The sequence below is a fragment of the Tiliqua scincoides genome, chromosome 14 (genome assembly GCF_035046505.1).
Source record: "Tiliqua scincoides isolate rTilSci1 chromosome 14, rTilSci1.hap2, whole genome shotgun sequence".
Lineage (NCBI taxonomy): Eukaryota > Metazoa > Chordata > Lepidosauria > Squamata > Scincidae > Tiliqua > Tiliqua scincoides.
The window spans coordinates 625,957-653,195 of record NC_089834.1 but is presented as its reverse complement, the minus strand read 5'-3'; the positions used below and the strand labels follow the sequence as shown (position 1 = coordinate 653,195).

The 27,239-nt window shown below is 53.0% G+C and overlaps 2 protein-coding genes across 2 annotated transcripts in view; one reads left to right on the top strand and one right to left on the bottom strand.

The window, feature by feature from the left end:
• Positions 1-1,599: 1,599 nt before the first annotated feature.
• DRG1 (developmentally regulated GTP binding protein 1) lies at positions 1,600-9,213 on the bottom strand. Its single transcript, XM_066609913.1, has 9 exons — positions 9,152-9,213; positions 8,961-9,084; positions 8,471-8,646; positions 8,047-8,116; positions 7,539-7,708; positions 5,850-5,980; positions 5,150-5,317; positions 3,917-4,039; positions 1,600-2,038 (listed from the first exon to the last, which is right to left on the bottom strand). The coding sequence occupies exons 1-9, from the start codon at positions 9,191-9,193 to the stop codon at positions 1,939-1,941; spliced, it is 1,104 nt and encodes a 367-aa protein (XP_066466010.1). The 5' UTR covers positions 9,194-9,213; the 3' UTR covers positions 1,600-1,938.
• Positions 9,192-27,239, top strand: part of PATZ1 (POZ/BTB and AT hook containing zinc finger 1) — a 40,229-nt gene continuing 22,181 nt past the window's right edge. Inside the window, exons 1-4 of the mRNA XM_066609939.1 lie at positions 9,192-9,648; positions 15,062-15,483; positions 15,572-17,517; positions 24,953-25,016. Of these exons, the coding sequence (XP_066466036.1) occupies positions 9,192-9,648; positions 15,062-15,483; positions 15,572-17,517; positions 24,953-25,016 (2,889 nt within the window). The remainder of the gene's footprint in view (positions 9,649-15,061; positions 15,484-15,571; positions 17,518-24,952; positions 25,017-27,239) is intronic.

The following is a 27,239-nucleotide window of genomic DNA, read 5'->3' as shown; positions in this document are numbered from 1 at the left end:
AGAGGGTTATAGCACAAGCCCCAGGAAAATTAATGGGACTCAGGCAACAAACATAGCAGAAAAAGTACTGTGTAAAATGAAACTTCAGGGCAGTCCACTGCAGCCTCTCACAAGAGGATGCAGGGGTCTTGGTGTAGTGTAAGCTCCCTGAGACATCTGCTGGGCCCCAACAGCCACAAGCCAGAGAGGTTTATTGCAGGAAAGTTACACAGTCACGTTTCCACCATCAGCAACACAAAGACACTGTTGCACTGGTATTCAGTCACATTATTCTTGGCCCTGAAATCATCTTTGTACTCCCTCCCCCTGGGAGGGAATGGTATATTTGCTTGAGTGGGTGTATGTATATAAAAAAAAGACACGACTGAGACATACAAAATTATGCAGGGGATGGAAAGAATGGATAGAGAGATGCTTTTTTCCTCTCACAAAGCACCAGAACCAGGGACAACCACTAAAGCTGAGGGTTGGGAGAGTTAGGACAGCCAAAAGAAAATATTTCTTGACCCAGCCTGTAATTAGGAAGTGGTGATGGCGTCTTGATGCCATTAAGAGGGGATTGGACAAATTTCTGGAAGAAAAGTCCATCACAGGTTACAAGCCATGATGGGTATTTGCAAGCTCCTGATTTTAGAAGTAGGCTACCTCAGAATGCCATATGCAGGGGCGGGCACCAGGATGCAGGTTGTGTCTTGTCTTGGGTGTGCCCATTGAAGCACAGAAGCTGGGCTAGGGGGGCCTTGGCCTGATCCAGCAGGGCTCTCCCTATGCTGTTATACAATGGTTGGTTTGGGCAAGTCAATGTATTCTAGGCATTTAAGCAGCAGAAATGTTACATGTATGTTAAATAAAATGACATAAAGCATGTTTGTGAACACCTACACCCAGTCTAGGAGTATAAGCCATTGCTCAGTGGGTAGAGCTATCCCATGGTTTGCATACAGAAGGACCAATCACTGCCATCAGCTCTAGGTAGACACCATCTGAACACTCAGAGCCACAGTCAGTTACGTGGGTCCCTGGTCTTCAAAAGGCCAGTTGGCAACACTACTGCCACCGCCACCATTTGGTTTTGAGGTTCAAGTCAAGCAGCCTGAATGAGGGTAACTCCAATGGAGACGTTAAAGGGGTGGTTTTGGTTTTGTTTGGAAAGGGTGAGAAAATGTGAGGCCAGGTAGAGAGCAGGCTGCATATCATGGCAGGGGAGAGGGGGTGTGGGAGCTAAGGGCCAGGTGTGGTGGGATGTGTCCTCCCCTGCCATGATATGCAGCCTGCTCTCTACCTGGCCTCACATTTGATCTCACCCTTTCCAAATAGTGCATGCTGTTGCCATCGTTCCTCTCTCTCCCTCATCGCCTTCCCCTTGACCTGAAAGAAAATAAGGGGCAAAAGGACACCTTAGCAGATGACCCACAGTAAGAACAGAGAAAGCCCCCGACTCACCCACTAGTCATCTTTATGTGAGCCCCACTCTCTTGCCCCCTGAAGACCACACGTGTGGTTGAGTCCTGAGCTCACCTACATCATCTTGGGAGGCAGTGAAGTCAGCCCACCCTAACAGGCACCATCCCTCCTAAGCAGTCTCCCTCTTCCACCATATTTCATCCAAGTACCTTTATTTACAGGGGTATGTACTAAAGCACAGGACTGCCTTACAGACAGCCACACTCGCACATCAAGCACTGCAGAGGCATCATAGCTTATACATCAATGTAAATCCCCCTCCACAAGAGAGTACATAAATTGGCCAGACAGCAAGACTCCCCAGGACACCATCCCACTGCCAGAGGAAACACACCCAGTTAGTTAATCAGCCCCACATATGGACTTCATCACACCAAGCTGCTCTCCCAACTTAACTCCACAAGATGTGAAGCCTTGCACCTGAGTTGCCTCTCAGAAGGGCTCCGAGGAGTCATAATCGTGGGCCACAAGAGTTTATTTCTTCACAATCTGAATGACATCTTCATCCTCCAGGGTGTGATCTTTGCCCACTTTCTGGGGGTTGTGCTTGACTGACGAGCCCCACACAAGCGCACTGAGGAAGGGAAGAAAAAATATTGCTCCCATTAACAAACATCACAACAGGAGGGGGCGGACAGCCGTGAGGCTTCTACCCCCATAATTCCATTACAGGGCTCAGCAATGCTGCAGCTCCCTGGAGGCTCATGAGAATGGAATACTCTTTGGCTGTTTCTCTTCAGGCGTCAGGCCCCCCCCCCCTTGTGAAAACTTCTGACCAAGGAAGGGTGAAGTCCAGAGCCGACAATATTTCTTGGACAGACACACTTCCAACCTGGTGTCCAGTGGAAAGCTCCTCACCCCTAACACAGGGATGGAGAGAGAGCCAGGCATAAAGTCCTCCCCCTGGTGGTCAGAAAAACATCACACGTACCCGGCTGTGTTAGTTTTTCGGCTAGAAAACAGCTGGAAGTGACCTCACTAGCATGGCTCTAGCATGCTTCTAGCTACATTCCAAAAACAAATGACAAACACTGCAGAAAATGATGTCACTTTCAAAAGTATACGGGGTCTTTACCAGAGAGATGCAGTGGCTAAAGTGGCACCATCCTGTCCTCCACACAGAATCATTACAATGGAGGCACCCATGTTTTCTAGCATGGAGCTTGCAGGAAAGATTGCTACAGCGGTGAGTGTGCTAGCAAGTGAAAAACAAACATGCTGGAAGGAGAGTGTGGAGATAGTGTATTTTGGGGCGGAGGAACTGGGTTTGTTCTGCCTTGTCCACGATGGCACCAGGGGACAGTGGAGAACAACATCCATGTTGCAGGCCCGGTAGGCAGGAAAGGGACAGGAGAAGCAGGGAGACATTCTAGGAAAGGGGGTTACTAATAGAGGCAGTTGGAAAAGAGATGGTTGCTCCGAAGAAAAGAAAAGAGGTACATGAGAAGCACTCCCTGAGGGCCACCTGGAAAGTCCCACTGAGGAGCAAACATAAGAACAGCCCCACTGGATCAGGCCATAGGCCCATCTAGTCCAGCTTCCTGTATCTCATAGCGGCCCACCAAATGCCTGGTGGAATATCCATTAATACCTCACTGTTGTAAAGTTTATAGTAACATTCCTTAGAAGAAAACCTACCACGTTGCTGTGGTTCGAAGGGGGCCAAGCACTAACCTGACAATCCAGTTGCTAAAGAAACTGGCCACGGTGACGTTACCAAGCGGCAAAAGGGGTTTCAGCACCCCTTTCCCATGACAGAGGGGGGAAAAACAGCTCTCTAGTGCTGGAAGCTGAAAAATGAACGCAGCCCCAGAGTTCTGGTTTGGGGGAATTAGCTTGGAGAGCCTTGGCAAGCTCCTTATTGAGCCTGCAGCCAGGCTGTGCTCCAGAACCCTCTCTCCCAATACGATAGCCTCAAACAGGAGCTGCCTTCCCCCCATGACCAGTAGGCTCAGCTCCAGCTGCACCCCAAAGCAGCCTTCGCCCTCCTGGGAGGAGCTCCCCTGAAGTGCTGGCTCTTGCTGGTTGGGGTTGGTGGATCCAGGGGAGATAGGAGCGGAGGGCCTCCACTCAGATCCCATGTTCGCCTTTGTGGGAGCCCTTCTCTGCTCCCCTTTTGGCTGTGCTTGTGGGACAGCAGCTTCTCCCAAAGCATTGGGGGGGGGGGAAGAGAGAGAGCTGGGTTATCTTATCTGCCTCTCTTTTTCTTCCTTTAAGCAAGGAAGGATTCTCCCCTCCCAGGTTGGTGTCTCTGAAGCAGTAGAGAAAGAAAATGGCTCTTAAGCTCAGCTAATTTACACAAGTCCATAGGAGGGTGTCCTTCTGCACCACCAGAGACTCTCCCAACTCCTACGACAGTCAATCTAGTCCTCTCACATATGGAGTTTTCCTTCAAACAAAAAACCATCTGGGAGGCCAACTCCAACCATGTCCACCCGCAGATTGCACTTACTATTTAAATTCCTTGATGAGGTTCTTGTGGATCTTCATGCAGAAGTCCTCCACGGTGGTCCGGGAGTACGGCAGCACCACTGGGGAGGTATAATCCGGCAGCTGGCCCTTGGGCTTGGTGTAACTGCAACAGCAAAACAGAGCCATGAAATACCCTGCAGTGATTTTGCCAGGAGGCTAGCCTTCCTCCAAGACCTTGTTCTGACAAGCAACAGCTGAGCTCCAGCGATGCCATGTCAATAAGTGGGTGGGTATAACCAATAACCAAGGATGCTGCCTCCTGCCAAGTCAGACCTTTGGTCCACCCAGCACGGTGATTTCCAAATTTTTAGCACCAGGACTCACTTTTTTAAATGACACTCTATTGGGACCCCCCTACCTTTACAGAACAGAAAAGGTGATCTAGAAAGAAATATTTATTTAATTGTAAAAGACTTGATCCATTTCTCGTAATAAGGCTGCCCTAATGAATCGCTGCAAGGTTTGAGGGGCTCAGTTCTGTGACTCAGCCTTCTCTCCTGCTCCCACTACCTGTCATTGACGGACTTGAGAAAAAAGCCAGGGTGCAATCCTAACCCCTTGTCAGTGCTTTCCAGCACTGGCATAGCAGTGCCAATGGGACATGTGCTGCATCCTGCAGTTGGGTGTCACTCACGGAGGCCTCCTCAAAGCAAGAGAATGTTTGTTCCCTTACCTCAGAGTTGCATTGCCCTTATGTCAGTGCTAGAAAGCACTAACATAAGGGGTCAGGATTATGCCCTCATACATTTATTTACCTATATTTACAAATGCCTGCAAACTGCAGGAGCTGAACTCCTTGCAGGCAGTCAACAGCTATCTTGCAAATTGCAGAAGCTCAGCTGTTAGCAGCTCTCTGATTTTTGAACAGCCTCCAGATTGGGGCAGTTGCCTGATCTTTCCAGCGTCTGCATTTTCATTGGAGGCTCTGTGGGATCCACCAGAAATTGGTTCCCTACCCCCAGTTTGAGAAACGCTGCTATAGTGAAAGACTAGGTTGCTGCTCCAGGGCCTTGGACATGATCTTTCCCAGCTGACCTGAACTTTTTGTGCACACAATGCGGATGCCTGCCACTGAGCTCAGCTAATTTATTCAAGTCCATAGTCTTTACTCCACCTGCACGCCCCCCCCCCGACAGTGGGGCAGCTGCTCCCATAACATGAACAGGAACCAGAGGCACACCCCACCCCGAGAAGGCAACAACCGCCTGCTCACATTCGCACGAGCTTCAGGTAGTCCCAGATCTTCTCCAGCAGGTCATCAAAGTTCCACCGGTGGTGAGCCGAAATGGGAACACAGTGGGGCACTTTGTAGATGATATCCAGCTCCTCGATCGAGATCTGGTCAATTTTGTTCAACACATAAATGCAGGGGATGTAAACTCTGCAAAGTCAAAGAAGGGATGAGAGACTAGAGTGGGAAGACACAGGGATTGCGCTCTGCTGTCCTCGCAAGGAAGCGGGGCACACAACATTTGATATTGCGTTGGGTACACCCAAAGTGGACCCATAATGAACCCACTAGAGCTATGGCTGCAGAATGGCAAGGGAGAAAGGCAAGCAGGAGCCCCTGTCAGGCTTTTACACTTAATCCCCTGGGAATCACGTTCCACTTTTGAGCCCTTAAGAGAGCCTCTGTACTACCGACTTGACTGGGAGGGCGGGGCAGCCTCCTCCCTACAAGAGTCTCCAGAGCCTTCCACACACCTGCTAAGCAGACAATCCAGCGTGAATGTCCCCAAACCCTCATTCAGAATTATGCCAATGTTCTAATTTGAAGAATTAAATTCCTGGCATCGTTTGAAAGGAGCTTGACACAGAGAACTGGCAGCCCCAAAGCACCTGTGCTCCAGTTAGCTTTCTCACTGTGCCGACCCTATTCAACCAGCCCAACTCCCAAAGTCCTCCTGCATCACCTGTTTCCTTCGACCACATCGATGAGGTCATCAGCCGTGACATCGCTGCGTAGTGTGACATCAGCATTGTGGATCTTATACTCCGCCAAGATACTCTTCACGGTCTCGGTGTCCAACTCGCTCTGGGGGCACTGAGACCAAGAACGCAAGAGCAGCTCAGACAGCTAACCATTTGAGTGGCTGTGGAGAGCACAGCACAACCTCGCAGGGTTATTTCAGAGTTATCTATGTGCTGCTGGGAAAGGAAGGCTGAATGTTCTAGGCGGCTCGGTGAAGCTGCAATGTTTGAGATGGAGACCCCAAGCCTACAAAGCCAAAGACCACTGGCTGAAGGAGGGGTCTGGCCTAGATCAGTGTTCTTCAACCTGTGAGTTGGGACCCCAATGCGGTTGCAAAGTCTCATGAGGGTGGAACATCCTTTCAAGGTCTGTGCAAGGAAGGGATTGGATCCAATCCAGTCATAGTGCTGCCTTATCAAAACTGAGTTCTTGATTTAATCCTGCACAGCCTCTTCTCACTGTCTTGCCCCACAGCTCCTAAGGCCAGCCCTGCTCAGGCTGCTACCTCACAGGTTGTTGTGAAGACACAAGCAGTAAGGGGAAACGGGATGGGCAGGGTGCAGGGATGGGAGTGGGGATGGGAGTGGGACTGCCAATGGGTCCCCAGTTTCATACTTTACTTATTGGGGTTGTGACCCCAAAAAAGTTTGAAGACCACTTGTTTAGACACCTCCACATGTACACAGGAAGCGACTCAGGTGAGAGAAGCCAGTGGGTGGTCAGAGTACTGGAGAGGAAGAATCAAAGTGCAGCAGAAACCACATACCCAATGACCTCACACTCTGCAGAACACATCAGATGACAAACAGACTGGACTGATCTGTAGCTCTCCTGGGAGAGTGATTTTCAAAAGCTCCCCTCCTTCGCATGGGGCAACCAAGTAAGCCCCCCTCCCCGCTTACAAGCCCAAAGAGAGCAAGGCATGGCCAAGCAAGGCACACTTTCTTTGTGCACCAAGCAAGGGTCCCTAGTGGCTCCCTCAACAGAACCAATCCTGAGCTGTAGGTCTGGTGAGGTTTCATAAGAATATAAGAAGAGCCAGAGGCCCATCTAGCCCAGCTTCTTGCATCTCACAGTGGCCCACCAGAAGCCTCAGGGAGCCCACAAGACAACAAGAGACCTGCACCCTTTTGCACCTGACATTCAGAGGTAGCCCATTTCTAAAACCAGGAGGTTGCAAATACCCATCACGGCTTGTAACATGATAGACTTTTCCTTCATCAATCTGTCCAATATCCTTTGAAAGGCACTGTGGTCTTCAGGTGCCATCCCCACATCCTGTGGCAAGGAGTTTCAAAGACTGATTACACGGAGTAAAAAAATATTTCCTTTTGTCTTTCCTAACTGTCCTGCCACTCAATTTCAGCAGATGTCCTCTGGGGTTCTGGTGTTACGTGAGAGGGAAAAAGAAGTCCCTCTATTCACAGTATCCATTCCCTGCTTCGTTTGAAGCAGTGGGACTCAATCAGGGCAGAGAGGATCTCCCAAGGAAGCTCTTTTAAGACAGATCAGAAGTAGCAGGAGGAGACACCAAGCACCAACTCTGTCCTTCCAGATTCACTTCCACAAGGAATTAGCAGCTGCCTCCTCCTCCTCACAATCAGGCCAGCAGGTCTGTCACCAGGCTTACCGTGGCTGTGAGGTTGATGCCTCCTTTGTCCTTCTTTTTGAAGCCAATGTTGGGTGGTTTGCTGTTCAGGCGGATGCCGAAGCCCTCCAGCTCATTCTCAATTATCTTCTTGTGTCCCAGGGGTTTCAGGACATCCAAGACAATGAGGATAAGGTTGCAGGTCCGGGCAACTGAGAAAAACAGACAGATATTCTGTCAATCTCTGCTGGGAGAAGGCTGGGAGGTTTCTGAGGCAGAGGGAGAGCATGTCCTGGCTCAAGTTTTGTGCCCTGCTACTCCAGGTTGGAAGGCAGGATTCGTCATGGCCATAACAGCCAAGTTGATGAATACAAGCAGGACAAAGCCAGACCTCTGCTTTCTTGGAAGACCAAGGCTCTCACCCTTCTCAAGAGAGACACTGTGCCAAAAAAGTCACCTCCTTAGGTGGGTAACACCCCGAGGCCTCTGCCCTCCACCAGCACAAAGGAAACCTGAGGGGAGTCTGTGCCCCTGGAGCCACAGGACTCACCTGCAATGACCTGACGACCTCGGCCCTTCCCATCTTTGGCACCCTCAATAATTCCCGGAAGATCCAGAAGCTGCAGGTTATGAAAAAGAGGAAGAAAATTCATTCCACAAAACATAAACATCAGGAGTTTAGAACATAACCCCAGCTGAGGCCCACCTAGTCCAGCTTTCTGCATCACACAGTGCCCACAGGTGCCTCAGGGGCTCGCAAGACACCAGCATCCCGCTGCCACTCCCCTGCATCTGCCATTCTGAGGAGACCCTATTTCTGGAACTAGCAAGTTGCGAACACCCATCATGGCTTGCCGCCCGTGATGGGTTTTTCCTCCGTCAACCCGTCCAATCCCCTTTTCAAAACATCCAGGCCCAAGGCCCCCCCCCACATCCTGTGGCAGGGAGTTCCACAGATCCCACCCTGCTCTCACCTGTATCTTGGCTCCCTTGTACCTGATCACCCCGGGCACGGTGGTCAGGGTGGTGAACTCGTAGGCGGCCACTTCCGAGTACACTCCGGCCAGGTTGCTCAGCAGGGTGGACTTCCCCACAGACGGGAAGCCCACAAACCCGATGCGGGCGTCCCCCGTCTTGGCCACGTCGAAACCTGCAGCAGGCACTTCGCTCAGTCGCGCCTCGGGCAGGAAGCGGCCGCTGAGGAGCGCCTTCCCCGGCCGAGGAGCTCCAGAAGCAGCGGGTCAGTGGGACTCGGCTCCTCGCGGGCTGGCGAGGACCGGCACTGCTGCTGCGCCCGCCCGGGCCGGACGGCTCTCTCCTCCCCCCGCCTGCGGACATGCCCGGGACGCGCCTGCACGACTCGCTCGCGGCCGCCTCCCCGCGCAGACGGGGACCTGCCCTCCTTCGCCGGCCGCTCTGCGAGCCCAGCGCGGCTCCCCGGAGACCCCGCGCCGCGACACGCACCTTCTCCGGGGCCGCCGCCGCCGCCGCCCTTGGGCGTGATGAGCTCGCGGCGCAGCTTGGCCAGGCGCGCCTTCAGCAGGCCCAGGTGGTGCGCCGTCGCCTTGTTCTTCTGCGTGCGCGCCATCTGCGGAAGAGGCTCCGGTCAGGTCAGGTCAGTCCCCCCCAGGTCAGCCCGCCCCCCCGCGACCCACCTCGGCCTCGATCTCCGCGATCTTGGCCAGCGTCGTGCTCATGCTGCCGGCTCCGGCGCCTCCCGGCGGGCCACTGCGCAGGCGCGGCTCGCGCTCCCGGCAGCCCTCGCCGCGACCAGCGAGCGCAGGGCCAGAGCGGGCCTCGGCCGCGCCTCCTCGGGAGGGGGCCGCTCGTTGCCAGGGACTCCTGCTGGCTGGAGGGCGGGCGGGGAGCTGCAGCCGAGGCTGCTCCGCTGCTGCTGTTCCCGGCCGCGCCGCGCCGCGTGCGAGACCTTCGTCTGCCGGACTGGCGGAGCTGAGCTCCGAGGGCGCCCGGCCGCCAGAGAAGGCTGGGCCCGGGGAGCGGCCGTCGAAGTCGCGGGGCCCAGACCTGCCAGCGGCCTCGGCCTTCCTGCCCCCCCCCCCCGGTTCGGTCAGCCACCTGATCCTTCTGGGCGCTGGAGAAGAGACTGAGCTGCGGTGGAACTTCTGGCCTGCGCCCCCCACCCTGGAGCCGCGTGCAGACTCCGCAGGCCACACTCCGCCCCATCCAGGGCCCACCAGGAGGCAAACTACTGTCTCAGAAATGTGGGGAGTGAGATGCCATCCCCACGGTCAGGCTAACCAAACAAGCAAGTGCTGCGTCTCTCCTAACGCCAGTAGAGGTTATTAAAATGAAATGAATTGGCAGTTTTCAGAGGTACATCTGCACAGGGCACATCATTAGTGTGCGGAACTCACACCCACAAGCTCAGATGGCCTTGAGAAGCGATCAAGCAAATTCGTGGAGGAGGCAGGCACTTGTGGTGTTTCTATGGAAGCTTAGGGTTCACACCAGTTTCAAGGGAACAAGGGTGAGGTGGAGGTGTCTACCTTTCTCTCCTGCTTGTGGGCTTCCCAGCAAAAGTTGGTAACTACTGCAACAGCCAGGGTGCTGGGTGAGTTAGGCCGCCCTGGGCCTGATCCAGCAGCAGGACTCTTGTATTCTGACACGATACAAAGGAGACCACAAAGAAAAGAGAAATGGAGGCAAACACTTTAACCCAGTGGTTCTCAAACTTTTTACCACTGGGGTTCATTTTTTAGAATGACAACCTGTCGGGATCCACAGGAAGTGATGTCATTAAGCTGGAAGTGATGCCGTGGCCGGAAGTGACATCATCAAGCAGGAATATTTTTAACACCATACGACAAAATCAAATTAATTAAGTAAATTAAAAGTTTACAATAAGCATAAGTTTAAAAATTTATTTAAAATAAAGAAAAATCCTCCTAACACTTCCAGGCAGTTGCTGATCTGTTTTTAAAAAATTCCCCAAACATCCCAAAAGCTGCAATCCTATCCATGCTTACACGGGAGTAAGCCCCATTGACTATCATTGTTAAAAGAATATACATCGTAGCCTGCTAAGAGTACAGATCTGTCACATTTCCCCAAATGCAGTCCCATACCATAGGAGCATCAAGTCTAAGAGATTAAAAATAAAGTACACGTTTAAATGAATGGGGACCCACCTGAAATTGGCTTGTGACCCACCTAGTGGGTTCTGACCCACAGTTTGAGAAACACTGCTTTAACCCATTTTTGCCTGGCCCACAAGTGTACACATTTGGTCCCTGTTGCCTATATACAATGTTGGGCAGAAGTGACTTAAGTCAGTGATTCCCAACTGTTTAGCACTGGGACCCACTCAGTGACAGGGACCCACCTACCTTTATGAGCCTTTAAAAACATGATCCAGAAAAAAATAATATTTTTATTTATTTACGAGTAATATTTATTTATTGGTAAAAAATTTGATCCATTTTTTGTAATGAGGTAGCCCTAATGAATAGCCTCAAGGCTTGAGGGGCTTAGTTCTGTGACCCAGGGCCCAATCCTATCCACATTTCCAGCGCCAATGCAGCTGCAGTACAGCCCTGAGATAAGGGAACAAACGTTCCCTTACCTTGAGGAGGCCTCTGTGACAATCCCACCACTGCAGGATGCAGCGCACACCCCACTGGCACAACTGCATCAGCACTAGAAGGTTGGATAGGATTGGGCCCCCAGCCTTCACTGGCCCCCACTACCTGTCATTGATGGACTTGGGGGAAAAAAACACACCAGAAAAAAGACACTCAGGGCACAAGCCTAACCAGGTCTATTGAGAAGTAAGTCCTATTGTGTTCAATGGGACTTATTCCCAGGAAAGTGAGGTTAGAATTGCAGCCTCAGACATGCATCTCCCTATATTGACACAAGCTTGCAAACTGCAGGGGCTCAGCTCCTCAGGGCAGTTAGCAACTGATTTTTGACTAGTCCAAGGGCTTGGAGCAATGTTATCTGATCCTTTTCATTGGAGGTTCTGTGCGACCCACCATAAATGGGACTGCAACCCACCTAGTGGGTCCTGACCCATAGATTGAAAAATGCTGCTTTAAGTTCCATGTTTTGAGGGAGAGCTGCACCAGTGTTCCCTTTCCATATTTTTCTAGAATTTGGTGTGATTTAGATTTTATGTGCAACAATTCGTCTTTCTGGTTTGTGTGTGGATCACACTGCCATTTGGCTCCACCATCGGGGAGGGGAGATGTACCAATAGGTCCCTTTCAGACTGTTCTAGTGTCCCAGACCAAAAGCCTGAGAAAGGAGGGTTTGGAGTGGCTCAGAAGCTCCAGGGGAGAATCAAGGAGCAAAAAAGGGGGCAGAGAGGCAAGAGGTTTTCTAATGACATAAGGCCCAACCCTAAGTACATTGACTCAAAAGTCAGCCATACTATCTTTAATAGTATTTAAAATAACTGCCCAAATCTTGGGCCACAAACCTTTCTTGGGTACCCCAATCCAATAACGACAACAACAGTATTTATATACCGCTTTTCAACAAAAAGTTCACATAACTGCCTTAGCACCAGTGGGGAGGCCTGCACAGTCCTGTGGATGCTGATGCCCTGGTTGCTGGCAGAGCAGAGGTAAGCGGCAAGTGGCAGGTGCATAGGGAGGGTGATGGGAGGGCTTAGGTGTTAGGGGAAGTGTTCCTGGGCAGGGGGAGGGCAGAGCAGAATGGGGGGGCGGAGGGATTGGAACCAGCAGAGGCTTCTACTGAATCCTAACCCCCATGTCAGGCTTGAAAGCCCTACACGAGGCATCTCGAGTCAGCACCAAACCTCCAACCTACTTAATTGCAGTACAGGATGCAGCGGTGAGTGTTTAGCACCACTGCTCTTGTGCTGGATAAGACTAGGCCATAAGTAACATGAGTAAGGTGCACCAAAGAGTGATTTACAACCCAACCCTATGCATGTTCATGCAGAAGTCCAATTTTGTTCAAGGAAGCAAACTCCTGGGGAGGTATGCAAGTCCTATGCAGACTTAATACACCATTTACACAGAAAAAGCCAAATGCAGACAAAACCAAACCGAAGCAGGTGCCACTCCACGTCTGTAAAGACTGATGCTGGGAGAGGCAGAAGGAGGGTCATTCTGAAAACAGTGAATGAATCTGCTTCTGTACCTCCTTATCAAGTAGCACACCTGCCATGTTTTGGGATGCTTATACACACCTGGGAGTAAGTCCCATTGAATGTAATGGGGCTTATTTCTGAGCAGAGATGCATGTGGGTGAACAGTTACAGAGTCAGAAGTGTTGTGGCCACAGATGTTAAACTAGCAGCAACAAGGAGAAAAAAATGGAGAGAAGTAAAATAGGGAGCAGAACTGAACTGAGCAAGGCAAAATACAGTGACCGGGAGGGGAGGGGAGGGTCTGTGGGGAGAGAATGAGTGCAGTATAAACTCCATTCATAAGAACATAAGAACAGCCCCACTGGATCAGGCCACAGGCCCATCTAGTCCAGCTTCCTGTATCTCACAGCGGCCCACCAAATGCACCAGGGAGCACACCAGATAACAAGAGACCTCATCCTGGTGCCCTCCCTTGCATCTGGCATTCTGACATAACCCATTTCTAAAATCAGGAGGTTCCGCATACACATCATGGCTTGTACCCCATAATGGATTTTTCCTCCAGAAACTTGTCCAATCCCTTTTTAAAGGCGTCTAGGCTAGACGCCAGCACCACATCCTGTGGCAAAGAGTTCCACAGACCGACCACACACTGAGTAAAGAAATATTTTCTTCTGTCTGTCCTAACCCGCCCAACACTCAATTTTAGTGGATGTCCCCTGGTTCTGGTATTATGTGAGAGTGTAAAGAGCATCTCCCTATCCACTCTGTCCATCCCCTGCATAATTTTGTATGTCTCAATCATGTCCCCCCTCAGGCGTCTCTTTTCTAGGCTGAAGAGGCCCAAACGCCGTAGCCTTTCCTCATAAGGAAGGTGCCCCAGCCCCGTAATCATCTTAGTCGCTCTCTTTTGCACCTTTTCCATTTCCACTATGTCTTTTTTGAGATGCGGCGACCAGAACTGGACACAATACTCCAGGTGTGGCCTTACCATAGATTTGTACAACGGCATTATAATACTAGCCGTTTTGTTCTCAATACCCTTCCTAATGATCCCAAGCATAGAATTGGCCTTCTTCACTGCCGCCGCACATTGGGTCGACACTTTCATCGACCTGTCCACCACCACCCCAAGATCTCTCTCCTGATCTGTCACAGACAGCTCAGAACCCATCAGCCTATATCTAAAGTTTTGATTTTTTGCCCCAATGTGCATGACTTTACACTTACTGACATTGAAGCACATCTGCCATTTTGCTGCCCATTCTGCCAGTCTGGAGAGATCCTTCTGGAGCTCCTCACAATCACTTCTGGTCTTCACCACTCGGAAAAGTTTGGTGTCGTCTACAAACTTAGCCACTTCACTGCTCAACCCTGTCTCCAGGTCATTTATGAAGAGGTTGAAAAGCACCGGTCCCAGGACAGATCCTTGGGGCACACCGCTTTTCACCTCTCTCCATTGTGAAAATTGCCCATTGACACCCACTCTCTGCTTCCTGGCCTCCAACCAGTTCTCAATCCACGAGAGGACCTGTCCTCTAATTCCCTGACTGTGGAGTTTTTTCAGTAGCCTTTGGTGAGGGACCGTGTCAAATGCCTTCTGAAAGTCCAGATATATAATGTCCACGGGTTCTCCCGCATCCACATGCCTGTTGACCTTTTCAAAGAATTCTATAAGGTTTGTGAGGCAAGACTTACCCTTACAGAAGCCATGCTGACTCTCCCTCAGCAAGGCCTGTCCGTCTATGTGTTTTGAGATCCTGTCTTTGATGAGGCATTCCACCATCTTACCTGGTATGGATGTTAGGCTGACCGGCCTATAGTTTCCCGGGTCCCCCCTCTTTCCCTTTTTAAAAATAGGCGTGACATTTGCTATCCTCCAATCTTCTGGCACCGTGGCCGTTTTGAGGGACAAGTTGCATAATTCAGAAGAGCAGTACCCATTCTCTCCCCCACCTCAGCATAAGAAGCATGTGAAATATGGCGCCTCCTGTTTAAATGTGAATGACACTTGCTGTAAGTCAGTAATTTTTATTTCTGTGACAGGAATGGCTTCTGGCAAAGAGAGCAGAATGCAAGGTCCAGGCTGCAGGTGCTGAAGTGAGTTGGCTGCCCTTGCAAGACTGACCTGAAAGGAGAAAAGGAGTTGGACCTCCCTGAGCACCCCTGGACAGGCACAATCTGTCCAGGTATTGTCGGCCGGAGGGCCTTATGGAGACAGGAGTGTGTATGATCATTTGCACAGGGGCACCCCAGACTGCTCTTACAAGGGGAACTGGCAGGCAAGGTGGCCCCAGATAAGGACCTGCCAGGATGCTCAAGGGGGTCCTGGTTCTGTCCTGTCCTGACGAAGTAGCAGGAGGCCCCTGCAAGGAGCTTCCCAACCCCGGTGGGGGTCTGGGCCCGCAGAGGAGAAGCCTGGGGGGAGACCAGGGGGGCGGCTCTCCTGGCCCTGGCCACGCTGGGGCTGCTCTGCACCCTGCAGGGCTCCGGGCTCCTTTGCGAAGAAGGCCGGGGCTGCCCCGCGCGCTGAGCAGACCTGGGGGGCTCGTGCTGCGTGGGGGGCAGAAGCGAGTTCGGTCCTTCCCGGCCCGCGCAGCAAGGCGGGGAACGCGGAGGAGCCGGCGGGACTCGGGGCAGCGGCTGGGCTGGGCGGCCCTGCAGCGGAGGGTGCCGGGGGAGGCCCGGCCAGGCTGGGCGAGAGCCGGCGGTGACAGCTCGGCCCGGCCCGGCCCGGCCCACGCACGCAGCGCGGCTGGCTGGCGCCGTCGGAGGAGGCTGAGGCTTCCTCCAACCACGATGCCCGGGGCCCGGCGCGGCCCCCTTGGGGGATCGGGGGCCGCGCCGCCCGCCAGCTGGGCTTCGGGGGGTGCAGCGCTGCTCCCTCGGCATTGGCGCCCGGCTGGAGTGGGAGGGGAGGGGAGGGCGCCTCGTGCAGAGCCCCCAGCGGGGGCGGGGGCCGGCCTGCGCCTCTGGCCGCGTCGCATTGGCGGAGGGCGGAGGGAGGGGGCGGGAAGCGGGGGGAGCCTCAGTGGCTGGAGGCGCGGGGGCTTCTCCGGCGGGCGCGCGGGGGCGCCAGCAGCAGACTTGCCCGGGCGCGGCGGCGGCGGCGGCGGCGGCAGCGCGAGAGCGGCGAGCCCGCGGGAGCAGCGGCGCGGAGCGGGCCGGGGGGCGCGGGCTGGCTGGCGGGCGGGCGCTGGGGCCGCCCCCCTCCCGGGTGAAAGTGCAAGAGGAAGTGCGGCCGCTGCCATCTTTCCTCCCGCTCCAGCAGCGCCGGGAGGGGTCGACGCGGCGCCAGGCCGCCCCCGCCGCCGAGCAGCAGCAGCAGCAGCGCCCGCCGCCGCCTCCGCCCCGCCTCCTGCTGGTCTCGTGCAGCGGCGACGGCAGCGGCGGCCGCGCCTCGTGGCGGCCGCGGAGACCGGCCGCCGGGCCTGCGCGCCTCCTCCCTGCGCGGCGCGGCCTGCGCGCCCGCCCCCCGCCGGAGCCTTTGTTCGCGCCGCGCGCCCGGCGCCTCGCGCGCTTGGCTGTGTGCTCGCGCTCCGGGCGGCGAGGCGCGCGCGCCCCAGGCCGGTCCTCCCGCGCGTCCCCGCGCCGACCGGGCGCGCCCCCTGCCGGCCGAGCCGGGCGGGCGATGGAGCGGGTGGGCGAGGCGGCGGCGGGCGCGGGCGCGGCGGGCGCGGCGCCCCCCGCGGGCTGCTACACGTACCAGGTGAGCCGGCACAGCGCGGACCTGCTGCACAGCCTGAACCAGCAGCGCAAGGACGGCGGGCGCTTCTGCGACGTGCTGCTGCGCGTGGGCGACGAGAGCTTCCCCGCGCACCGCGCCGTGCTGGCCGCCTGCAGCGAGTACTTCGAGTCGGTCTTCAGCGCCCAGGCGCTGGGCGGAGCGGGCGAGGGGGCCGCGGGCGGGGCGGGGGGCGCCGCCGAGCCCCCCCCGGGCGCGCCCCCCGGACCGGGCCCCGGCGCCTGCCCCTGCCCCGGGCGCGAGCTGGAGATGCACACCATCAGCTCCAAGGTGTTCGGGGACATCCTGGACTTCGCCTACACCTCGCGCATCGTGGTGCGCCTGGAGAGCTTTCCCGAGCTCATGACTGCCGCCAAGTTCCTGCTCATGCGCTCTGTCATCGACATCTGCCAGGAGGTCATCAAGCAGTCCAACGTCCAGATCCTGGTCCCGCCTGCCCGCCCGGACATCATGCTCTTTCGCCCCGGTGCTGCCGACCTCGGCTTCCCCCTCGACATGACCAACGGCGCCGGCCTGGCGCCCAACGGCAACGGCATCGCCGGCATGCCCGAGGACGAGGCCACGCGGGCCGCCCTCTCCGCGGCCGCCCAGACCTCCCTGCCTATCCTGCAGGGTGTGGACCGCCTGCCCATGGTGGCGGGACCGCTCTCCCCGCCGCTACTGGCCTCACCCTTCCAGAACGTGGGTGCCGCCGCTCCCTCCCTGAGCAGCAAGCGGGGGCGCGGACGGCCCCGCAAGGCCAACCTTTTGGATTCCATGATGTTCAGCGCTCCGGGGGGGCTGCGGGACGCGGGCATCCTTCCCTGTGGCCTTTGCGGGAAGGTGTTCACCGATGCCAACCGCCTGCGGCAGCATGAGGCTCAGCATGGCGTGACCAGCTTGCAGCTGGGCTACATAGACCTCCCTCCGCAGAGGCTCGGCGAGAATGGGGTGCCGGGCCTGGACGACTCCGAGGCCCCCCGGAAGAGGAGCCGCACAAGGAAGCAGGTGGCCTGCGAGATCTGCGGGAAGATCTTCCGGGACGTGTACCACCTCAACCGGCACAAGCTGTCGCACTCCGGTGAGAAGCCGTACTCCTGTCCGGTGTGCGGGCTGCGCTTCAAGCGGAAAGACCGAATGTCCTACCATGTCCGTTCCCACGATGGCTCCGTGGGGAAGCCTTACATCTGCCAGAGCTGTGGAAAAGGGTTTTCTAGGTAAGAGGGCGACAGGCGGGTGGAGACTTTGTGGGCTTTGTGTAGACCGCCTGTGTGCAAGTGCTACACCAGTGGTTCACAAACTCTCTGGGAGAGTTTGAGAGCCACTGAGTTCTTGTGTGGGCAGGAGGGGGGAGGCAGCATGGGTGGGGGAAGGCAGTGGCGCGATCCCCAGGATCATGCTGCTCAGGGGGGCTGCAGGAGCTTGGGTACACGTACCCAAGCCCCTGCAGCCTCCTGGGGGTGCGGGGAGCCCGGCGCAACCTGCGTCAGGGCTCCCCGCAGCAGTGAAAGTTGATGCGGAGCAACACCTGGGGATTGCGTGGCTGCCTCCTCCCTGCCTCCAGGCTGCCCCCACCCCTTAAGGGGGCAGGGGCCAGGGCCCACAGTCTGGGGCGTCACGACACCCCAGTTTGAAAAGCCCTGTGCTACACAAAGAGGGGGAGGACCCTGATCAACCTGAGTAGCTGTAGAGACCAGTTTCCCTCTTGAACACAAACTATAAGATTTTTTCCTCCACGGCAGCTATCCAATTGCATCAGCCTTCAAGGGAATACAGTTCGCTCTTGGTATTTGCAGGGGATCCATTCCAGGACCTCCACAGATACTGAAATCCGTGGATAATTAAATCCACAGGGCAGCCAGGGTTGTAGCACCACAAGGTCTAGGCTAGAGGGCGCACCAGGCCTTCTGGAGGTTGCACCGGCCTCTTCAGAAGGCCTCCCAGATGTGACTCAAAGCCACTTCTGGTTTATGGACACAACTTCTGGGTTCTGAGTCTTGGGAAGGCCCTTGGAGTGAGCCACAAACCTCTGCCCTCAAAACGCCTCCTGGATGGGACCAGAAGTTGTGTCTGCAGACTGGCTTCCGGTTGCATCCAGGATGCCTTCTGAAGTGACGGGAAGCCTTGTTGGTTGCATCTGGGAGGCCTGTCTGGGTGCTGAGTCTACTGTATACCAAAACCAGGCTAGAGTTATTTAGGGTCTATCTCTTCCCAGGCCTTCGGGAAGAAACACTTCCTGTTTTCTGCCACAGCTCAGGCCCACCAGTGTTTCATGGTTCTTGACGCAATACATCGTGTGTAAAGGGAACGGGCTTCTTCAAATATTGGGTGACATGCACTGTGGAGATCTGGTTAGCTGCGCATCTTCCTGCTGTGCATCCCGTTTGGAGAGGCACATTTTCTCTTTGGCCCAGTGCGTGTCTGTTGCAGCAAGAAGAGACTCTTAAAAACCTTACAAGTTTTTACTTAGCAGTTCTGTTGAGAATGGTTTAGCTTTCCATCATTTTCACTAGATAGGTTTAAAAAAAACAACACATATCCCTGGTGGGTGGGCTTTGCAGTTTTCTTGGGGAGAGATGAATTGCTGGACACAGATGTGGGGCTGGGTGAGTGAGACCTGAGTTTGTTCTTCAGCTTCTCCCAGGAGGTCTGCCATCTCCAGTCCCTTGGAAGTGGGAGGGACTGTTTGGATTGTTGTGATCTTGCACTTTGCTGACCAAAGATGGGTTCTCCTTACTTTGGGTGGCGACAGTCTCTGTCACTTCCCTGTGTCTCAGGAGGTCTTTGGCGCAGCTCCCTAGCCACTGCTGAACTTCCAAGAAATCCCATTGGCTGAAGATCTGCTGATAACTTGGTGAAGCCAAAATGTTTCTGGGCTTCTTCACAATGTGATCTTATCTCAGGGTTGATTGGGAAAGGGCAGGGGGTTACCTCCTTGCCAGTGATCAGTAACTGTGTGACTTTACCCGTCCAGCAGACTTCAGAAGTTCTCAAGTTCTCTAAGCAACTTTCTTTTGCTGTGCATTGAGCTGCAGTCTGCTGGCTCTAGGCTTTTGCAACTAAGGCTGCAATTCCATGCACACTGGCTGAAGAGTAGGCCCTATTAGAACTCAGTGAGGATTTTGATTGCACAGGCATAGGATTAGGTTGTAAAAGACCACCCCATAGTGCCCTGGCACTGGCTGCCATTTTAGAGTGCTGTGTTCTTTTCTGATTCTGACATCTGTATGAGCAGAAGCTCAAGGAAGCAGGTGCAAAGCACCCCCTCTTGGCGGAGCAGTCCCAGTTTAATTGAGTAACACTGGCACGTACCCACCCATAAATCCTCCGTCCTACCAAGACGGATTTGGTAAGTCAAATCTGCTGTTGCCGAACCCACAGATAGTGGGGTCCAACTGTAGTGCCATCTGTGCACAGAGCAGATTTCCCTGAAATGTGCATTTTCTGGTTTGACTGTGGGTTGTGTGTGTGCGTGTCCTTCTGTGCACATGCAGTCCCCCTCTTGCTATGTGCATATGAAACCGTCCAGAACTGAGTCGGCGCACGTTTCTGTTTTGTCCAGTTCTGCCTGCTGTCTTGGCGGTAGCTCTCCAGGGTCTCAGGCCCTGCAAGGCCTTTTTGCCTCACATGTTTGGGTCCTCATTCAGATCTTCTTTAAGAAATGGCAGTCTTACTAAAGAGACTCAGTTGCCTTGTCAAGTGCTAGCAACTCTTGTGTAGGTCCCATGAAGAAGAAGAGACCTGTGCAAGAACTTGTCTGGGTGGAGTCTGCCTTTCATCCTCAGATAGAGCAGCGGCTTTTGAGTTTGGTTAACTCCAGAGTTTGTGCCTGTTTGAGTTCAGGAAAGGATCTGTGCAGGGGTGGGGGAACCTGGGTGTAAGGCGGAGGCAGCCTTAGATCTTCTCCGCTGCTCAGGGATCAACAGACTTATCCTGTGCCCTCCATGTCCATGGTACTTGGCAAGTAAGGAGAGACCTGTCCCCGCACCAGAGGGCTTCCCGTCTGACCACAGCACCCGTCTGAATTTTCTTTGTATCTGCACCAGTCCAAGGTCCAGGAGGATGAGGAAAAGTGTTGCTTTTGGGGGGTTTGCGCTATTTCAGTCATGTCTCCTGCAAACAAACCTGAATTGCTGGATATTCTCGGGGGCAGCAGAAGTGGTTTGTCAACAGTGAGATTCTGCTCGGGAAAACTTCAGTTGGGAAGGAAGAATCTTCCTGATAGTTGGGACTCAGCAATTATCCATTTGTTCCTGATAGCAAAAATGACAGTATATTTTCATGAATGTGGAGAGGTTGTTCAAGGCTTTGAGCAATTCAGAGTGGTATTTTCCACTTTTGGATTTAGGCTGCAGTCCCGTGTGCATTTACCTGAAAGTAAATCCACTGAAAGTAATGGGTTCTCCTTCTAAGTAAGCACAGACACGACTGTGCTGTGAAAAAAAATGAACTGCTCTGGGCTTGCTGTTCGACGTGGAAGAGATTCCTTGGTCTGGACCATCTAAGGTTTGCTGCACACCTTGATTCAGAACAGGAGCCCCAAAGCCAAACTCTCTCAGGGTCAAACTGGGCATGCGCTTCATTGCACAGTGTGTGACCATGTGTGGGTTTACTTTTCTGCTGCTAAAGATGGGGGCTGCAGAACAGGGGCCAGTGTGGGGGGGCACTTTGGTACTTTGCCTTGACTTGGTATGGATCCTGATTGTGGTGTGGGCCCTATTTTTAGGTGAGAAAAACTTCTTTAGAAGGTGGTGGGGGGGCTGATTGGGGTTAAAACTGAAGCAGGGGCAAAATACTGAAGCCCCCCCATCCCTGCTATTGTTTTGCAACCACCCTAGGAGAAAAGGGTTGCATTGCACAATTGGACACGGATCCCGTTTGACTCTTATTTTGAAATAACTTCCAATGCACAGAAACGGAGAGTTGGAAGGGGGCCTAGAAGATCATGGAGTCCAACCCTGGCCAGCGTACATTGTCCACATTCCTGATGGGTGGTTCTCCATCTGTGACGCTGGAGAGAACGTCCCCTTCTGAGGCAGGCTGTGCCACTGCTGAACAGTTCACCTTGTCAGGACGTTTCTCCTAAAGTTTAATCAAAATCTTCCTTGTCCTGTTACAACTCATTTGTCCCGGTCCTGCCCTCTGGAGCAGCTGAGAACAAGCCTGTTTCCTCTCCCACATGACAGCCCCTCGGATATTTATAGATAGCTATCCTGCCCCTGCTTAGTCCTCCCTTCTCCGAACTATACATGGCCAGCTCCCCGTCCTGACACCCTTCTCTGGGCCCACCCTAGTTTCTCAATATTCCTCTCAAACTGTGGGTGTTCCTGGTTGGTTCCGACTGCAGCAGAATACAGGGGTCCTGTTCGTGTGATCTGGATGCTGTGATAAGCCCCCAGTATGCAGTACGTGCTGGTTGCAGTCCAGAGGCTTGTCTGGCAGTCGGAGCGTATGTCAGTTGAAGCAGCTGGCTTGTGCTGGCCCTGCACCGTCGTGCCTGCGCAAAAGTGCCACTATGCAGGTGTTACGTCTGCACAAAAGTCCTGACACAACTCTCTGCACCCCGGATGTAAGTCGGACAGCCCGCGTATCTGTCTGTTGACGCAGCCCGACACAGCACACCCCTTCTGTGCTTCCTGGTCACACTGCCAGCTCGTGCTTGGCCTCTTTTCCACTGAAACGCCTGGATGTTTTCCATGTCCTGTTACGCCAGCAAGTATCCCCACTTTATATACAGCAAGTCTTCCCAGACCCTCTGCTGATAATGGAATCTGGGGGGGGGGCCCTCAAGGACCTCCCAGAAGTGACCAGAAGCATCTTCTGGTCTTCACAGCCAGGAGGTGTTCTGAGGTGCAGGGGCTACGCACGGCCGTTCGGAGGTGCACAGGCAGCAGCTACGCTGAGTTAAATCCATGGGTGCTGAAGCCTCAGAGAAGGAGAGTCCCCTGTACAGGAACTCAACTCTTGTTTGCGTAGATCAATTAGCCTGCAGTAAAATGGGTTTCATTATAAGTTATTCCACTTAAAGTTGCAGTTTCCAAGAACCTTTCAAAAACTGTAGCCTTTCAAAACATTTGAAAAACCTCACTTGAAGTGAGGACTCGCTGTATGTGCTTCTGATTTTATCATGAGCTGCCAGTGGAACCTATTTCTAACCAACAGTTCTGACAACTGCAACCTGAAACTGGAAGTAAATTTAGTTGACTCAGATTAAACTTACTTCAGAGTAAATATTATTAGGATTGGGTCTCCTTTTTTGGTCCTAGTAATACAGGTGGGGCCTCGGTATCTGCAGCAGATCCATTCTCAAACCCCCGCGAATGCCAAACACCGCTGATAATGAAATTTGCGGTTTTGGACCCTTTAAAACCTCTGAAGGTGACTGGAGCTACCTCTGGAGGGCTTTGTGCAGGCTTCAGAATGGCTGTTAGGGGCAAAAAGATGCAACTTCCCCGCACCAGAGGGACCCAGGCCTCAGAATGCCTTCAAGGCATAAAACATAAAAACAAGGAAACCGGAAATTGTGCTTGGTGGACCTCATGAATGAGGAAGTCTGAGGGCTCAATCCTATTCAATTTTCCAGTGCTGGCGCAGCTGTGCCAATGGGGTGTGCGCTGCATCCTGTGGTGGGGGGGCAGTCACAGAGGCCTCCATAAGAGAAGGGAATGTTTGTTCCCTTATCTCGGGGCGGCATTGCAGTTGCACTGGTGCTGGAAAGTTGGATATGATTGGGCCCTTAGACTGCAATCCTATGCATGTTTCATGGGAGCAAGCCCCACTGAACACAATGGGACTTACTTCTGAGTCGACATGCATAGGATTGTGCTGTTATAGTACTTGGTGAACAATTCCTCTGGCTCCAAAGGGCTGGAGAGCAAAGAGTCTGAAGAAGGTGAAGGTGGTCGCTTCGCTTTCTTAACTCGGGGAGCCAGCGACCGAGGCTCCTGCACAGGTTCTGCTTCAGGGCGCAATTTTCCTGTCACAGCCTTGTCTACCAGGCTCTGGACCCACAACACGTGACTGGGCTTCTTCAGAGATGGGGGTCCTCCCTAGAGAAACAGGTGACTCCCATGTTAGTAGTGGGGGAAAGAGACTTTCCTTTCCTGTCTTGCCCCTGCTGGGTCTTGCTCTAACTTTTGGGAATTGGCTCCCAGAGCATCATTGCCCTGAAGCAGGAGCCACCTTGGAATGTAGCTTTGGGTTTTAAGACCCAAACAGGACGAACCAGTAGGGCAACCTTAGCCCACCCACCCTTGCATCAGGTTTAACAGCCTCAATCCAGTGTCTATATGGAGGGCAAATTCCTTTGAGCTTTGTGTCTTCGGCTGAGGGCAGCAAAGCTGGGGGAGGAGAGAGGGATAATTGGTTTCCAGGCAGCCTTTGGAGTTTCAGACAATGTGAGGCTTTCTTCCCACCGGGTGGGGGGACGGACGACGATGACAACTCCCACCCAGAAAATAAGCTTTTCAGGGCGCCCCCCCCCCCACTCAGAGGCTTTGGTGGCACTGGAAAAACAACCATCAGAACCATTTTCGGTTTTTGTTGCTCTCCCAAATGGAAACATTTGAAGCTTGATGAAGACTGCAGTCTGGCACTCGTGGGGCGGGGGGGGGGGAGGAAAAGTCACTTGTGACTGAGCTCACTGAAATAAATGCAGCCAGGCCCTGTGTGTGTTGACTTGGAAGTTCCACCAAGTTTAGGAGGAAGATCTCTGGTTCAGTCTCTGGCGTCTACTAGTAAGGCCTGTCTGTCAAAGAGCTGGAGAGCTGTTGTCAGCCAGTGTAGACAGTCCCGAGCCAGGTGGACCAGGCTGAAGACAGGCTTTTCTCCACTGGTGCTTGTCGTCTGCAGGTGTTTTTAATACATTTTTGTATGAAACAGAATTTTTTAAAAAAGAAATTGCCGCTTGTTTGATATCCCTTTAGAATTGGTTAAATTTTGCAACTCTACATGTATATTTTGTGTTTTGGTATTCCTAACACTCAGGATGTCCTTACGTGACCCACAATGGAACATGAAGCTAGGCAGGTTGGGTGTGATTCAAGGCAAAGAATTATTTCAGATTTTAAAAAAAAAATCTGTTGCCTTCAAGAAAACTATCATATAATAAATAATTAAATAAATTATATAACACATCTAAACAATCAAATGAAAAATAAAAAACTGCAGGTGAACAAAAGGCAGACTTCCAAACAAGGCAGGAATAAATACGTTGAGTGAATAGGATCAGTCTGAAGGTGGGTGTCCCAACACATGGCTGCCTTCTCTGGAACGTGGAATGGAGCCCTGGGCTCAGCTGTCACAGAACTCTGCCAGATGGCAGGTTTTTGACTGTGCAGTGGAATCGCACCCTTTGTTGGGGCTGGACTGAAAGTCACAGATGACCAGCTCTGGATATTGCTGACCCGCAAAGGCTTCTGGGTGAAATAGAACTAACATCACAAATGCAGCCGCTTTATTTATTTATTTATTTATTTATTTAATATAAAAAATATAAATAAACTGGCAATATATTAAAAAAAATTAAAAATAATAAAAAAATAAAAATAAAAAAAGAATGCAGTCTCTGCCCTCTGAAAATCATTGTTCACTCAGATGTGATTGTGCTCGCAGACTTACGGTTTATGCCTGGTTTTTTTCATTTTTTTTAAGGCCTGACCACTTGAATGGGCATATCAAGCAGGTGCACACGTCGGAGAGACCTCACAAATGCCAGGTAGGACCTGTGGGATGAGAGAGGGTGTGTAATGGAGATAGTGATGAGGCAAGGTGCAAGTCTGTGAAGAATGTGGCCCTGTGTGTTGCGGTCCCTGAGACAACTGTTCCTCCTCCAGACCCTGCGGGTGATTCCACATCTCTGTCTCTTCCCACCTCACCCTCCTCCTGATGGCTTCTCTGGCTCTTCTACATCCTCTCCCAGGCGCTCCTTCCTGCCTCCCCAGCCCTGGATCCCTTTCTCTGTGGCTTTGTGCGTCTGGTCACATCATCAAATGCTGCAGCTGATCTCTGTCGTCTGTGTGCCCACAAACAGGTGGCTCAGCCTCCTTAGTTTTAGGAACATGCCAGTTAGCAGGTGGCAATTACCTTGAGCAGGCCTCTCCCCCTCCCCTGAACAGCCTTCGGAATGGGAACTGTGGGAGGGGTTGTCCCCTCCCAGGCAGTGAGACAGGAGCCATTAGCTCAAGCATCCATTGCATATATTGTTGTTTTCCTCCCTTTCAGTCACATAAATGTTTGTGCTTGGGTCTGAAGAATGCAAGGTTAGATCTCTTACTGTTAAACCAACAGAGATCTAGATTCCCTGCTGATGATGGGTATTAGTAGACTTAAGATTTTTATCCCATCTGTCTTTTGAATTGAAATGAAGGCAGCTTGCAAACACTGGCCTGGTGCAGATGTAGTGATACCCAACACTAAGAAATTAGAGGGGTGTTCAAGGGTACTAGGGTATTTGTGTGAGTGAGTAAGAAAGGATTATAGCCTAAGTTCTACCAAACACAGTGGGCTTACTTCTGAGTAAAATCAATAGCACCATTTTCAAACACCTGTAGTCATGGGAGACTTGTGAGCACTGAGTTGTATGGGCCAGAGCAAGGACCTGTGGGCTGCACCTTGCCTACATCTGAGCCGTATCATTTAAAGAGTGTGAATTTAATCTGGATGCAGCCTTTTCTAGCAAACACCTGGGGCACTGGTTCAGTCTGCCAACATCCACTGTTGCTTGTTTTTTAGTTACATTTTCAGCTGAAATTTTGTTGTGTTGTTTATAAGGGGGGAAAGGTAATTTCACTCCCAGGCATTTAAACTTTTTCTGCTTTTTTCAGCAGTTCCCAAACTCACTGTAGCCATGGCACACCCACCAGGAAGAAGAGACTGCGTGGTGCCCCAGTGAGTGCACCTGGGGCACCTTGGTGCACACTTTGGGAACCGCTGACCTAGAGTGGGAAGGCGAGCTCCACTTTTGCCATCCTGGTCTGGGGCGCCCAGCCCTCCCCCTGTGCCACTTTTCCAAGCGCTTCCTCTGTCGCAGAGACGGCAGCTGTGCTCAGGAGAGGGTTGGGACTCTGCTCTGCGTCCTCCTTCCTCAAACCGTGCCTCTTTGGAAGGCCAGGCCAGGCAGCTGCACCACCTTGCCTGGTGTGCTGTTGTCCCAGCCACTTCTGTTTGCAACAGGACTGGGCTGGGGGGCAGTATGTAGTCACCATGGCAGGAGGGCCAAATGTCCCTTACCACACTGTCAAGTCCCGTGGCTGATACTAGTACCACTGGTTGAAAAGCACTGGTATCACTCCCTGTCAGAGGTGTAATGACCCCGATGTTCAGGGCAGTGGCATCGTGATATCACATCATCACATGACGTCACTTCTGGGTTCACCCAGGGAGGGAGGGAGGAGGCATTAGCAGCGGATGCTTCATGATGTGGCTTCTGCTCGGTGATCCTTCTCCTGTGGGGGCTCCCCCTTGAAGGGGCCCTTCATTCAAGCGAGAGCCTCCGCAGGAGAAGGAACAGGAGGGGTGTCGGCCACATCACAGAGTGGCTACCACCAGCGCCTCTTCCTTTTCCAGAGAACCCAGAAATCACAGAGGAGGAAGCGTTGGCTGCTAGATTGGTATTCTCTTTCCCCTTGGAGCATATTCAGAAGGTGCAGAACCAGCACAAATCCAATCTCAGCAGTTGTTCTGACTGTCTGCACCTGATGGAAGTCGGTCATTCAAAGTTGCTGTTCAGGCAATGATGGATCTGTGAGTGAGACCAGATGAGTTTTCCTGTGGGAGTTTGAATGGGAAGGAGTTTGGGTGTGTCCTTGGCGCAAGGAGTTCCATGGACTCAGGGAATGGGTCTGCTCCCTTGAAACCTTGATTACCAACCTGGAGAAGCAGAGGCAGGCAGAGAGGAACCACGGTGAGTCATGCAGGCATCGTCCCACCCTCAGGAGAG

Excerpts from the sequence above, each read along its gene's own strand:
- DRG1 (XM_066609913.1), bottom strand. The coding sequence starts at position 9,193 with ATGAGCACGACGCTGGCCAAGATCGCGGAGATCGAGGCCGAG. Across the intron at positions 8,117-8,470 it reads ACAAGGGAGCCAAGATACAG|CTTCTGGATCTTCCGGGAAT; the intron begins GTGAGAGCAGGG and ends CATAACCTGCAG. Across the intron at positions 7,709-8,046 it reads AGGTCGTCAGGTCATTGCAG|TTGCCCGGACCTGCAACCTT; the intron begins GTGAGTCCTGTG and ends TGTTTTTCTCAG.